We start from the raw sequence: 14,523 nt of genomic DNA, 5'->3' as shown, positions 1-14,523 counted from the left end.
GCAATTAGGAGGCCCAGTTCTGTACACATCTTTGAAGTATGGAAGACATTAACTTGCAGCATAACTATGCAAAAGTTTTATTTGTCAGCAGCATTCTGTCCTAAAATGGAATCCAAATGACAATGTGAGAGTGATACTTCAAGCCTTGAATATCTGGTTGCTTTTTCCCCTAATTAAAACTTTCTGGATTTATTACAATCATTCCTTGAGAGCTGGGTTGGAGGGGGTGTAGGGATGGTGCTTTCATGTGTCCTGTTTGATTTGGATCTGTCCTAGTAATTTCCAACACGGAATTTCCCTGTTTTACTGTTACTATGCGCTGCCCCTATCTTCATTGAGCTATCTACCAAAATCTGTTTTCTCGATGGTCGCGACCAGTTCTGGAAAGATCTTGTGGTCATGGTTGATAGCTGATTGAAAAAAGTTCTGTGTATAACAGCACTGAAAAAAGGATTTAAAATGAAACTACCATAAAGCCATTGTGTATGTACATACCATGTCTATATTTGAAATGCTATATTGCAGTTCTTATAATTGCATGTTTCAAAAAGACACAGTAGTAGAAAGGGTATTTTAAAAAGGCAGTGAAAAATTAAGTTAGAGCATCATCCCTATGCCAGTCGCCAACACAATGTGTAGCCTCTTAGTTAAGCTAACAAAGGCGGGCTGTGGTAGAAATTTATAAAATTCTGAGTCACATGGGGAATGTGGATAGAGTGTTCTAAGTAATTTTTTTATTCTTGTGACATTCATTGGCTTAGCATATGATAGCCATTAGTTTGGATTTTTTTTAAAAGAATGTTACACAGATTCCAACAAGATAAATCTGTCAACCGCTATTAGTCTTGAAAGCCAAATGGAACCTCCATATTTCAAGGCCGTGTATCTGAATATTAAATGCTGGTGACAGGCAATGGATTGACTGTTGTTTTCATATGCTGCTTGTGAGCTTCTCACAATCACATGACTAGCTGCTGTTGATAACAGTGCTGGACCCTTGATATTATCTGATCAGATCAGCAGGGCTTTAATTCCCCCTTTCGCTTCTAGATGAGTTCAGTAACTTTTAACTGAGTCAAATTTTATGCCTAATAGCACCCTTTAGTGGGGAGCTAATTATGTATGTGCTCAGTTATGAGATTACTTTGTTGAAAGCAAATATGAAGGTAATTAATTGTTCCTCAGAAAGGAAGACTTTAATTGGATAGATCAGACACAGTTTAAGTTGATTGAGGCTATCTTAATCACTGGGATCCAAAATTTAAGCGCACACGTTTTTCATTTTATGAGGCTAATTTGGTTTTTGTGTGCTACTGTTACAGTAAATTAAGAATTGTTTGTTTGTTTGTATAGGGTTGCCAACCACAAGGCTTGGTACTTTCTTGGAAAACAGAGTGAATGATTTCTTGAGAAGACAGAATCACCCTGAGTCGGGTGAAGTAATTGTTAGAGTTGTTCATACTTCAGAGAAAACGGTAGAAGTTAAACCAGGAATGAAAGCAAGGTATGATTTGTCAATCCTTAATTTAGCATTATTTGTTCTTGGGTTTTATTTTTGTTGTTGTTGTTAAGTTTTCATTATTGTTACATATATTTAGGCCTCCGGAAGTAATCTTGATTTTTACATCAGCTGTTTTTCACATGTATGTGGAGTTGTCTGAAGTCCTTGCCCTTTGAATAATTAGGTATTAGAAAACTGAAGAACTTCAAATGAATTCAATTTTTTTAAAGTAGGCTGCATTCCCTCACATATTCTCATAGTAGGGTGATTTAAGGGCATATTTGTATCAGATATTAATATCCTGTTCTTCATGAAGAAAGGAAGAAACAACTTTTCAGTCAGTTGTAGGTACTGTCTGATGAACTTTCATATGCAGGGTAAGATTGGACAACCTAGCATTAAAGATTTTCCTCTGCCCACCACGTTCCAGAGAATTCTGGTGATTAATATTGATTAGTGGAATAATATATGTTCAAGCATTGTAAATGCTCTAGCAGTATATGAATTATTTATTTGAATGTAGTACCTTGTGACTTTCTCTGCTGAGGGGATTCATAAAATGCAATAGAAGAAGAAAAGGAAGGAATTTGGGGAGAGAGATGTGGGAGGGAGAAACAAGGCATGCTATGAAGGCTGGCTAGATTCTTCCAGAAAGATACCTGCTACCTTTATTCTTTGAAACTGTTATAACTTTTTCACTCATTGGAGGGGGATATCTTGAGTTATGGGCTGGTACTCCTATCTGCCTCCAAAGGCAAGGCCAATAATTTTCTTGAAACTCCATGGCAGTGTCTCCCCCTGTTCTGATGCTGTCTCCACAGAGAAAGCTGAGTTGGCCAGTATCTCTGCCCTTCAAATGCTGGCTGTTTTTGCCTGCAATGTCAACTGTAGTTTCGTTCTACTTCGTGTCCACCCGAGAGGCATTTGAAATTATTTCCCCCCTTTTTTCCCTCACAAGGAAAATATTTCTTTAAATATTTTCCCCAAAAAACTTTAATCTCTTTTCCTAGGTCTTTGGAGCACATTATTTCATTATTAGAGCCTTTTGGCAAAACCTTTAAAAAGCAAATGGCAGCACCTCCTTCTGGGCAACTAACACTGCTAAAAATACTATACTTTTCTCAGTGAGACATGTTTCAAACTGCTTTGGTAGATGCCGTAGTAATAACCTGTACTTTGGGGGGGCAGTGCTACCTAAAAATGGGATGGAAATCTAAAGACCCAGAAAAGACCACCCTTCATAGGCCAAATGATGCCACAGCACCAAGCCGTGAAGGCCGTCATAGCTACTTGCCTCCTCTGTGTCCTACAGTTCTCTTCCAGACCCATTGTACTATCTGTGGTGAAGGAACACAGCTTACAACACTGGAATGTAGATGGGCCCCTCAAGGGCAGCTTAGCTTCTACCTCTTTTATGGTTGGGAAAGGTGTTTGGAGAAATTTCTTGATAAACCCCTTGTGAAAGCCAAGGAGAAGCTGGCCGGGGGTGGGGGGAGGGGAGCATTGTCTTTGGCTTCTAAGGAGGAGGAATTTAAGAGTAGATTCAGCAAGTTGTTTTGATCCTTCAGATTCTAATATGCACCTTGCTACTCCAGACTTCACAAGCCTCTTGGGTTTAGACAGTGTATTGCCAACAGGTCCACATCAGTGCTTCCAAGTCTCAGCAGGGGACCCCTAGCGTGGCCAGTGATACCACCTGAATGACAGCAAGTATCAGCCAGTCAGGGCAGACAGTCTCCTAAAAGATCATTCAGCCTTTCACTGCTGGATACTAGAAACCAGTCAGTCAAGGTGCTTCTTGGAGCTAAGTGCAACAGTACCATACTGGTTCATCTGCTCACTGAAATAAAAACACCTTCTGAAGAATTCAAAGAGCCATAGACTATCTCCTAGAAATCAGGAGGATAGAACTGATTGCGATTTTGGGCTATATCAACAGAAGCATAGTGTCCAGATCACGTGAAGTCATGGTATCACTTTGCTCTGCTCTGGTTGACTTCATCTAGAGTACTGTGTTCAGTTTTGGGCACCACAATTCAAGAAGGTTGTAGACAAGCTAGAATGTGTCCAGAGGAGGGCAATGAAGATGGCGAGGGGTCTGGAGACCAAGTCCTATAAGGAAAGGTTGAAGGAGCTTGTTATGTTTAGCCTGGAGAGGAGACAACTGAAAGGTGATACGATATGACAGCCCTTCAAGTACTTGAAGGGCAGTCATATAGAGGATGGTGCGGAGTTGTTTTCTGTTGCCCTAGAAGGTTGGACCAGAACCAACAGGTTGAAATTAAATCAAAAGAGTTTTTGGCTAAACATTAGGAAGAACTTTCTGACAGAGTGGTTCCTCAGTGGAACAGGCTTCCTCTGGAGGAGGTAAACTCTCCTTCCTTGGAGGTTTTTAAGCAGAGGCTAAATGGCCATCTGTCAGCAATGCTGATTCTATGACCTTAGGCAGATCATGAGAGGGAGAGCAGAAAGTGTTTCATCAGTGTTTGGCTCTCGTGGCTCTTTCTTGCATGCCCAGAGTGATGCCAATCGCCACTTTGGGGTCTGGAAGCAATTTTCCTCCAGGCCAGATTGGCCAGGGATCCTGGAGGGATTTCCCTCCATCTTCTAGGCATGGAGTAGGGGTCATTGGGGGGGGGTAGGGAGGTAGTTGGGGGATTTCCTGCATTGTGCAGGGGGTTGGACTAGATGACTCTGGTGGTCCCTGCCAACTCTTATGATTCTGTGATTCTTCAGCACAAAAAGTCCTGTGAACAGTATCTTGATCATCATCCTGAAGAAGAGTGGGAACTCTCACAGTATTAGACTTCAGCTTTTGAGCAGATACATTACCCATTGAAGCTTCTGAATTGAGACCCATTGCATCATCGTGAAAGGCCACCTGCAGGCAATTTCCTGTCCATTTGGTTTGAGGGAAGCATACTTGCATACCTTGTTTAGGCCAGGCCGTGAAGGTTCTTGCAGTTCTCACATACTGGGAGAAGCAATTCCAGTCTGAGCGCCTCCCTTTAGCCTAGGCTTGTTGATGAGGATTACCAGACAGATGTTCGGTGAGCTACCCAAGAGGGTGTACACATCTGCTTTCTCTCAGCAGCTGTTATTTTCTGTGGGTGATAGACCCAGCCTCTACCACCCATTATTTTCATTGTGCCTTAGCTAGTCTGTGGTAATTTTGTCCCTTGAAAGAGCTACTGTGTCAACGGGTGGTAGACCCTAGACTCCGGAGGCCAGGTCTAATGTCCATTGAAAATAATGGTCCTTTAAATCTTAAAGGGATGCTGGGATTTGTATCAGTGTTCCGGTTCCTGTGTAAGTTGCTCCTGTTCTCTCCCTTACCCAATTCCTGATTCTGATATTTATTTGGTCTGGAATTGGGAATATTGGGGGATGGTTCCTTTCTTGGTATTGGATAGTGCCGATCCGATATCAGAAATGTGGGGTATTTTATCTGGTTGGCAACATCTGATTGCATACCCCTAGTCATCGCACCTTTACTGAAGCAGCGTTTGCGAGAAGAGATTGTAGGATTCCATTTCTTTTGTTTCACTGAGTTCCCATCTGTGCTGTGGGACACTGCTACTCGAATCTCAGTACAATCATTCTTCCTCTGCTAAGAGAGAGGAACCCTTGTACTTGCTTAGTGGACCAAGGGTATCCTGCCCCATTTTGGAGGAGTCTTACTGAAGGGAAATGGGACTGTCATTAAATAGACAGGGGACGTGCATATGCTTCTCCTTCAACACAGCTTTCTTTCAGACCCCAGGGCATTCTTACTCCCCCCCATGCTCTGTACTTTGTTTTGGTGGAGTGTATACAGTATAGTCGTTTGCTTGTTCTTCAGCTGTGCCCTGTCCTAAAACGAAGAGACTCTTCCCATGCAGTGTATTCAGTTGGAACATTTTTCCAGTGGAGATGAATGGGAGGGACAACCTTCTTCAAAATATTCTCTGGTTACTGAGAAGAACAAATGCTCACAGTAAAATGTGGTGTTCCTTTCTCTATAGTTGTAGGCAGTTTTGTGGGATAATTTTCATATTTTTATCCCCTAATACATCACTGGATTATGTTTTGTTGATTTTACTGTGTCATTTCTGGCTATGAGGGATGAGTTTTAATTATGTCTTTAATTTTTGCAGATTTGTAGATAGTGGAGAGATGGCAGAACAGTTCCCTTATCGAACAAAAGCCCTTTTTGCTTTTGAGGAAATTGACGGTGTAGATTTGTGCTTTTTCGGTATGCATGTTCAGGAGTATGGGTCAGATTGCCCACAACCCAACCAGAGGTAAGGAACTGCATTGTGATAGTGAATATGCCATTCTAATAATTGGCATGTTAAAATTTGTTAAATTTTGCCCAGTAGCTAGTGTCTCTCTTGAGTCCTAGTTCTCCCCCACCTCCAGCACAAACATGATTAGTTTGTGTAATACAGAATAACCTGCTTGCTTTGTAGAAGTAGATTGAGTTAACCTGAGTCATTGCTAATGTAAGTCTCATGCAGCTTGAAGTGCATGACCCAGTCATAGCATTTTTGTTTCCCATCTGCTGCTAATGCTTTCTCTGTTTCTAATATAGTACTGTGTCACTTATTCTAGCATATCTCCCTCCTCTAACCAAAAAAAATGATGAACAAAGAATCTTTTAAATGGGAAAAGGCTAATAAAAGCCTTTAACTTAAGGATTGCATTTCTGACAAGCACATATGTATGCTATGCAGTGGTGGGATAGCTTAATTTTTGTGAAAACTGCAGAGATGCTTCTCTTCTGGTGTCATGGTTTTAGTGCTCACATACATTTAAATTTTATCTCCTTGGTTTTATTGAAAATGCCAGTTCTGTTAAAGCCATCTAAATATGGCTTAATACGTATCTAGACTTGAATACTAGGGAGACCTCTGTAACAAAGAGTCAGGTGTTATGTGGGAACTAGACAAGAATGGATGGGAAAAGGCACTGAAGTAGAAATTTTAGATGGAAGGACTGAAAATGTGGTGACCAATTAATCAGGAGTCAATTGTACAATAGTTGAAACATTAATTATACTTTTCTGTTTGTCTGAAAGATGGAAAATAGACAAGGAGTGTTTTAAATATTGCAAACTGCTCCTGGACTTACTTATTTCTCCTTTGTCTAGGCGAGTATACATATCGTACCTTGACAGTGTTCATTTTTTCCGCCCTAAATGTTTGAGGACTGCCGTCTATCATGAAATACTAATAGGATACCTAGAATATGTCAAGAAGTTGGGGTAAGCTTTCCATCCTTTCTTTTACTTCTTTTTGATTATAATAGAAATAATGTTGCATCTTAAGGTGGGTTGTATATTTTGGCAACTGGATGTGCCTTGGAGCATATACCATCAAGTTGAGAGACTATACAAGGGTTAAGCAGCTTGTGACAACTAGAATATGTTTTAAAATCCCTTCAGTGGAGTTTGCTGTTTTGCACAGAGTTCCAGTGTGCAGGTTCTGAGCTGAGCAGCATTGTGAAGGAGGTGCTATTCTTGTGATGCAGTTTTTTTATAAAAAGTAAACATCTTACTGAAAGATTAATTTAATGAAGATAGCTAGACGTTTGAGAATGTTTGTTTATATGTTCTATCAGGTATACAACTGGACACATCTGGGCCTGCCCACCCAGTGAAGGAGATGACTATATTTTCCATTGTCATCCTCCTGATCAGAAGATACCCAAGCCCAAACGACTGCAAGAGTGGTACAAAAAGATGCTGGATAAATCGGTGTCTGAGCGCATAGTCCATGATTACAAGGTTGGTTGTGAATCAGATGCAGCATCAGTTTTGTTGGGAAGCATTTGGGCCATTTGAAGCATTTTAACAATAATAGGTAAACAGAATGGTACACCTTCCTTGTAATCCCCAGAACTATGTATTTTTAGAAATTAATGAAGCCTGTTTGACCCAAATAAACACTGAAGAACTGTTGGGGGAAAGTGCATTGGAAAGAGACTAGCTGACCTTGTGGGAGGGGGTTCAGTCTGTTTTTCTGACAAATATTTTGTGTTGCAGGATATTTTTAAGCAGGCAACAGAAGACCGTTTAACAAGTGCAAAAGAGCTGCCTTATTTTGAAGGAGACTTCTGGCCCAATGTTCTAGAGGAGAGCATTAAGGAGCTGGAGCAGGAAGAGGAGGAGCGGAAAAGAGAAGAAAACACTAGCAACGAGAGCACTGATGTAAGGAAGCTGCTTTTACCTGCCATTCATTGCTTTCTTTTCTAAAGTCTGTAGCTAGCAGAATTGCAGTCAAAGCATAGTGCCTCTCTTTAGAATCCATAATAATTGCTTGTAGCGTAATTGTAAAAAAGCAAGGGAATAGGGAACAACAGAGGGCAGTTTGGAATGACTTATGAGTTGAAGTGCATTCCATCTTCTGCATGCTTGGTTGGGAGTAAGTACATTGTGCACATAATACTGTAGAGTTTGATTGGCTGCCTAGTGTCTTTGCCTCACCCCCCCCCCCCCCCGGTAGTTTGGAAAACAAGTTCAGTTACTTCTAGGCGATAGCTTCCTTGTCCCAGGAAACGTAGCATCCTAGGTAAGTGAAGTCCGGGAATGGTAAGGCACCTCCTAAGTTTTGGGTTCAATTTTCAGGTGAGCAAAGGAGATAGTAAAAATGCCAAAAAGAAGAACAACAAGAAGACGAGTAAAAACAAGAGCAGCTTGAGTCGTGGTAATAAAAAGAAGCCTGGAATGCCCAATGTCTCCAATGACCTCTCCCAGAAACTGTATGCCACTATGGAGAAGCACAAGGAGGTAAGAAGAAATGCAAAACTAGATGTGGTCACATGCAGTGGCTTTTAAAATGGACAGTTGTCAGAATTTGCAAATCATACAGTGCTAAAGTTAGACAAGTGAGAGTGAAGCGACAATATTTCTCTAAGAGCAGGAGGAGAACTTCTGCCAGGATGTCTGAATGGAATTCTGTCATGGCCAAATAAGTCATACTTGCTGCACAAATTGGACCCTTGTAAATTTAATCCAGTTGTTTTAGGCTTCAGAGGGATTGTGGTGGTGAAATGAGGCACAGACTAGATGCATGTTCTGTAGAACACTGTGGTAATAACAAGCAGTGCCCTTTTTTTGTTACACCTTCTGTTTTGTCTTAAATGTCCTCAATTCTCCACATTTTAAAAGAAAATAGTTTTTTTTTTAATCTTGGAAACTAGTAAAGTTGCCTAGCAGCTTTTAGGAACGTGTGTTGGAGAAGCTGAACTCTTTGCAAATTCTTGCATGGCATGTTCTGTTTGCTTAATTAAATAGTTGTGTTTATTTTGTTAACTTAGAACATCAATAAGCCAAATAAGCTTTGGGATATGCATTGGAGACTCTCTCCGAAGTAAAGTCCTTTACCTTTGCAAACAGTTGGTCATTTTATTTTGTTTCCAATTAACTTCTGTTAATCATACTTGTCATCCGTTGTCGTGGCAGGATCAGGAGAAGAACCTGGTCATGTTTCAATGTTTAGTTCGACTGGAGGGAGGAGGGGACACACTCTCAATTGTGGAATCACCCTGTGTTTCACATAACCAAATTCTCCAACACCTCCTCTACAAAATGTGAGCAGTTGGAAGGGCCATTCCTGACTCTTGTAGCCTGTTGACTTCAAATACCACATTGACCAGTGAGGTCTGCGTAGATAGGGGCAATAGGTAAAGGCTCTTAAAATGGAGCCTCCAAGTAGCTACTCTCTGTCTTTCAGGTATTCTTTGTTATCCGTCTCATCGCTGGTCCCGCAGCCAATTCCCTGCCTCCCATCATTGAACCTGATCCACTCATTCCATGTGACTTGATGGACGGGCGCGATGCCTTCCTCACACTTGCTAGAGACAAACACCTTGAGTTTTCCTCACTGCGAAGGGCGATGTGGTCGACTATGTGCATGCTGGTGGAGCTGCATACTCAGAGCCAGGACCGTTTCGTTTACACCTGCAATGAGTGCAAGCACCACGTGGAGACGAGATGGCACTGCACTGTGTGTGAGGTATGTTTGGTCACCTGTTCTGTATTGACAGCGCTCATTATGCCTCAATTCAGAGCCCTTACACCACAGGTACTGGAGCAGTTTAGAATGTGGCTTCTAAATAAGCATCACTAGTCATCTGCTGTGTTGTGCAATTGCGTATTGTGTAAAGACTGCTTTTAAATACTCAGCATTAAAGTTTCTGACTGATGAGTAAAGCAGGCACTTTCAAGCTCTATAGTACAAGGCCAGGTGTCTTCTAGCAGAGGTTTTTTTCAGAGGGGGGAATAAATCTTGGGGCCTTTAATATTATCACGTCTGCTGTTGGGTATCATCTTGGGAAATTTAAGCAAACATATCATATAGTTCTTGCTCCGGATTTTGCTGTTTTCTTTGAGACAGCCTTCCAAATGGGTAACCTATTAAAAAAAAAAAACAGCTTCCTTCAGAATAAGCAGCTTCCCTAGGGTATTCCAGCCAGAGCTATACTAGAAGGGTGTCCTTTTAAGGCCCTCTTTGTAGAAATCCATAGTTGCTTGTGGACTTTGTATGTTTTGAAGCAATTGCTAGACTGAAGCTGTCTGTTGCAATACATATTAGTCTTGTTGTCCTCCCCTCACTTTTCTGAGTGTCATCTGCTGAAGCTAATTACGCATTGGCTTCCAGTGTAAAGGCTGTTGGTTCTACAGTCTAAATTTATTAGGTCAGACTCCTGATGGATATAGGTTATGCGTCTCAGGTGCATTAGTTGGACAACTTCACCATTAGTAATTTGAGATTGTGTTAATAGCTTGTTTTTCTTTCTCAGGTATAGTTTTCTATTGAGAAGTCTTTAATTTCAAATACTTGATAAATTGTGTAGGTTTCTATTGAGCTACATGGACAGTTATGTGACTAATCTGTTATGTTTTCAGGATTATGACCTGTGCATCACCTGCTATAACACTAAAAACCATGAACACAAGATGGAGAAACTGGGTCTTGGTATTGATGACGAGAGCAACAACCAACAAACAGCCACCACTCAGAGTCCTGGTGATTCCCGTCGCCTGAGCATCCAGCGCTGCATCCAGTCTTTGGTCCATGCCTGCCAGTGCCGCAATGCCAACTGTTCACTGCCGTCCTGTCAGAAGATGAAGAGGGTCGTCCAGCACACCAAAGGCTGCAAGCGCAAAACCAACGGAGGGTGCCCCATCTGCAAGCAGCTCATCGCTCTCTGCTGCTATCACGCTAAGCACTGCCAGGAGAACAAGTGCCCGGTGCCCTTTTGCCTCAACATCAAACACAAACTCCGTCAGCAGCAGCTTCAGCATCGCCTGCAGCAGGCCCAGATGCTCCGAAGGAGAATGGCAAGCATGCAGAGGACCGGCATAGTAGGCCAGCAGCAAGGGTTGCCCTCCCCCACACCTGCCACGCCGACGACTCCAACAGGCCCGCAGACGCCAACTTCTCAGACTGCCCAGCTGCAGCCTCAGACCCAGCCTGTCTCACAGCCGCAGCCTACACTTCCCAATACTATTCCTTCATACAGTTTGTCAAGAAATCAGTCTTCTGGTGCTGTGTCCCAGGGCAAGGCGGGTGGCCAGGTGACTCCTCCAACAACTCCTCAGACTGTGCAGCCATCTATCCAGGGCCCTCCTCCGGCTGCAGTGGAAATAGCCATGCAGATCCAGCGAGTAGCCGATCACCAGCGGCAGATGGCTCACGTCCCCATTTTCCAGAGGCCAATCCAACACCAGATGCCCCAGATGAATCCAATACAGCCTATGGGTGTAACCCCCCCTCAGATGGCCAGAGGTCCTGGTGGCCACATAGATCAAGGGATGGGGCCAGCAGGAATTCAGCAGCAGCCAGCATGGGCCCAGGGAGGGTTGCCCCAGCCCCCGCAGCTGCAGCCAGGAATGCAGAGACCCCCCATGATGTCAGTGGCCCAGCCAGGGCAGCCCATGAATATGTCTCCCCAGCCAGGGATGGGTCAGGTACCAGGCGCAGCTCAGCCCAGACGAAGTTCTCTGCCCCACGCAGCCTTACAAAACCTGTTGCGGACTCTCAGGTCTCCCAGCTCTCCCATGCAGCAGCAGCAGGTGCTCAACATCCTGCACTCCAATCCTCAGCTGTTGGCTGCCTTCATCAAGGAACGGGTCAAGCATCAAGCAGGGCTGCAGCAGCAGCAGCAGCAACAGGCCATGCCGGGGCAGCAAGGGGTGCACCCGAACCCAGCCATGCAGAACATGAATCCAATGCAAGCTGGAGTCCAGAGGCCCAGCATGCCCCAGCAGTCACCACCCCAGCAGCCTCCACCACAGCAGGCCATGGGCGGGATGAATCCTCAGGCACAGCCAATGAACATGAATCACTCGGGAATGACTCCCCAGTTCCGAGACCTCCTGTTGAGACGACATCAGATGATTGAACAACAGCGCCAGCAGCAGCAACAGCAGCAGCAACAAGGAGCAGGACCAGGGCTGGGGCCAGGCATGGCCAACCACAACCAGTTCCAACAGCCCCAGGGAGTCGGGTACCCCCAGCAGCAGCAGCAGCAGCAGCGGATGCAGCATCACATGCAGCAGATGCAGCAAGGAAACATGGGACAAATGAGCCAGCTTCCACAAGCAATGAGTGCAGAAACAGGAGCAAGCTTGCAGCAGGCCTTCCAGCAGAGGCTACTCCAGCAGCAGATGGGATCACCAGCTCAACCTAATCCCATGAGTCCCCAGCAGCACATGCTCCCTAGCCAGGCCCAGTCCCCACACTTACAAGGCCAGCAGATTCCATCATCACTCGCCAATCAAGTGCGTTCTCCACAGCCCGTCCCTTCGCCACGGCCCCAGTCCCAGCCCCCCCACTCTAGCCCTTCCCCTAGGATGCAGCCTCAGCCTTCTCCACATCATGTCTCCCCACAGACCAGCTCCCCACATCCAGGACTGGTAGCTTCCCAGGCTAACCCCATGGATCAAGGGCACTTTGCCAGCCCGGACCAGAGTGCAATGCTTTCTCAGCTTGCTAATAATCCAGGCATGGCAGGCCTCCATGGTGCAAGTGCCACAGAACTGGGGCTCAGCTCAGATAATTCAGACTTGAATTCAAACCTTTCACAGAATACACTAGACATACACTAAGACACATTGTAGCATTTTGGGAGCAAAAGAACTTATTTTCTCAAGACTTTTTGTACTGAAGACAATTTTTTTGAATCTTTCTTAGCAGAAATAACAATTTTCCCTGGAACACATCTGAACTCTGCAGCAGTAGTGTTTGGTTTTAAACACAAGAAACCAATAAAATGAACCTGAGGGACAATACAATACAAAGAAAATATATTTTTGTTATGGCTGGAATCATAACCCAGTCCTTCTCCCCCCCCCCTTGTTTTTGTTTTTCCTTTGCGTGCGTTGAGGAGGTACTTAGGAAGGGGGTAGTTATTTGGCTGCTGACCAAATGGCTCCCTTCTCTAGCCTCCAATAGGTTTTATTTTTTTTTAAATTAATGAAAATATGTAATATTGATAGTTATTTACTGAGATGGTTAACATTTTCCCTATTCTGTTTTTTTTCCACACATCTACTGCAAAAAAAGAAAAGAAAAAAAAACAGGAGAACATTTCCTAAAACTGGAGGACAAAAAAGGGTGAATGTTGCTTTAAAAATACAGTGCATATATATAAATATATATTAAAGATAAATACCAATTTTTCCTCTTTGGTTGGAAAGATGTCAATTCTTTTAAAATTGTAAAAAATTCAGTAACCCAGTCTCCCTCCCGAAGTCTACTTTTGTCCTCCAAGAATTTTCTATACCAGAGTCTGAGCTTAAACTTCAAGTATTAAAAATTTGTACATGTAGAGAGAAGACATTTTGCAAATACACAGGGCAGCTGCCAAATGGATGTAGTATATATATTGTGGTTTGTTTTCTTGAAAGAATTTTTTTGTTATTTTTACATCTAACAAAGGAAAAAATAAAGAGGGTAAGAAACTATTCCAAGGGTATAAATTTTAACCTGAGAGAGAATCCCTGGGGTTTCTTCTTTACGCTTGCTTTCTCTTTCCCTCCCTTCCCTTTTCTTCCTCTTCCATTTTCTGTAAAACTTGAAAATAGAAAGCAAAAAACCCTCAAATGTTGTAAATCATGCAATTAAAGTTGATTACTTATAAATATGAACTTTCGATCACTGTATAGACTGTTAAAATTGATTTCTTATTACCTATTGTTAAATAAACTGTGTGAGACAGACTGATTTTTAATGCTTCCCTTCTCCTTTTCCCGACTATTGGTGCTTATTTTAAAATGGGGAAAGAAGATGGTATGCTTTTTGCAACAGCCTTTACCAGTCAGTATTTGGAGATTTTCTTATTGTGTAGCAACATGCCATTGTCTCTCTTTTTTTAATTTGTTATTTTGGGCTGTAATGAAGATTTTCAATGTCCATTTTGCTATGACTCTGTATTTGCTTCCATTTGCTGTGGAAACTGCAACCATTTCTTTTACTATCCAGGTGGGATCCTGTTTACATGTTTGACTTGGGTACGACTCATCACCCAAAGAACTTCTGGAACATACTCTAAATGTTGGAACAGAATGAGGAGTTGAGTCTTACACCCTCAGACACCTTTCTCTCTCAGGGTAGCAGGTCATGTGATTGAGGAGTCTGAGGAGTAATGGAGGTTGGAGACACATTGGAAAAGTGACAGTCCAGTCTGACAGTAACAAGTAGTGCTAGTTTGGAGACAGCCTATTTCGATGAATGAGTGCCAACAAAGGACACCTGTTGTTGTTGTTTTTTGTAGCCTTACTGTTTCCATGCCCTTTAAATTAGATGGTCTAATACTAATGCAATATGCCTCATGAGAAATACATTAAAATTATGTAAGGCATTTGCAAAGAGCTCCTGAGCATTTGGAAAAGATTTCATGCTGACTTCTAAACCTGAGAAATCTTGTGTGCTGGATGCCTACATCAGCTACCAAGAATAAGGAGTCTGCAAGATTCTTTCCCTTTCTGGATTGATATCAGTTTCAGAGTTAGGCTTCTCTGTGCCTCTATACTC

At 42.9% G+C, this 14,523-nt stretch overlaps 1 protein-coding gene across 1 annotated transcript in view; it reads left to right on the top strand.

Moving 5' to 3' along the window:
* EP300 (E1A binding protein p300) overlaps positions 1-13,714 on the top strand; it is an 87,130-nt gene extending 73,416 nt beyond the window's left edge. The window contains exons 24-31 of the mRNA XM_056847598.1: positions 1,354-1,504; positions 5,638-5,784; positions 6,633-6,746; positions 7,103-7,268; positions 7,527-7,691; positions 8,109-8,270; positions 9,217-9,498; positions 10,392-13,714. Of these exons, the coding sequence (XP_056703576.1) occupies positions 1,354-1,504; positions 5,638-5,784; positions 6,633-6,746; positions 7,103-7,268; positions 7,527-7,691; positions 8,109-8,270; positions 9,217-9,498; positions 10,392-12,596 (3,392 nt within the window). The 3' untranslated portion in view covers positions 12,597-13,714. The remainder of the gene's footprint in view (positions 1-1,353; positions 1,505-5,637; positions 5,785-6,632; positions 6,747-7,102; positions 7,269-7,526; positions 7,692-8,108; positions 8,271-9,216; positions 9,499-10,391) is intronic.
* The last annotated feature ends 809 nt before the right edge of the window (positions 13,715-14,523 follow it).

The sequence above is a fragment of the Euleptes europaea genome, chromosome 3, assembly GCF_029931775.1.
Source record: "Euleptes europaea isolate rEulEur1 chromosome 3, rEulEur1.hap1, whole genome shotgun sequence".
Taxonomy (NCBI): domain Eukaryota; kingdom Metazoa; phylum Chordata; class Lepidosauria; order Squamata; family Sphaerodactylidae; genus Euleptes; species Euleptes europaea.
This window is presented reverse-complemented; position numbering and strand designations above follow the sequence as displayed.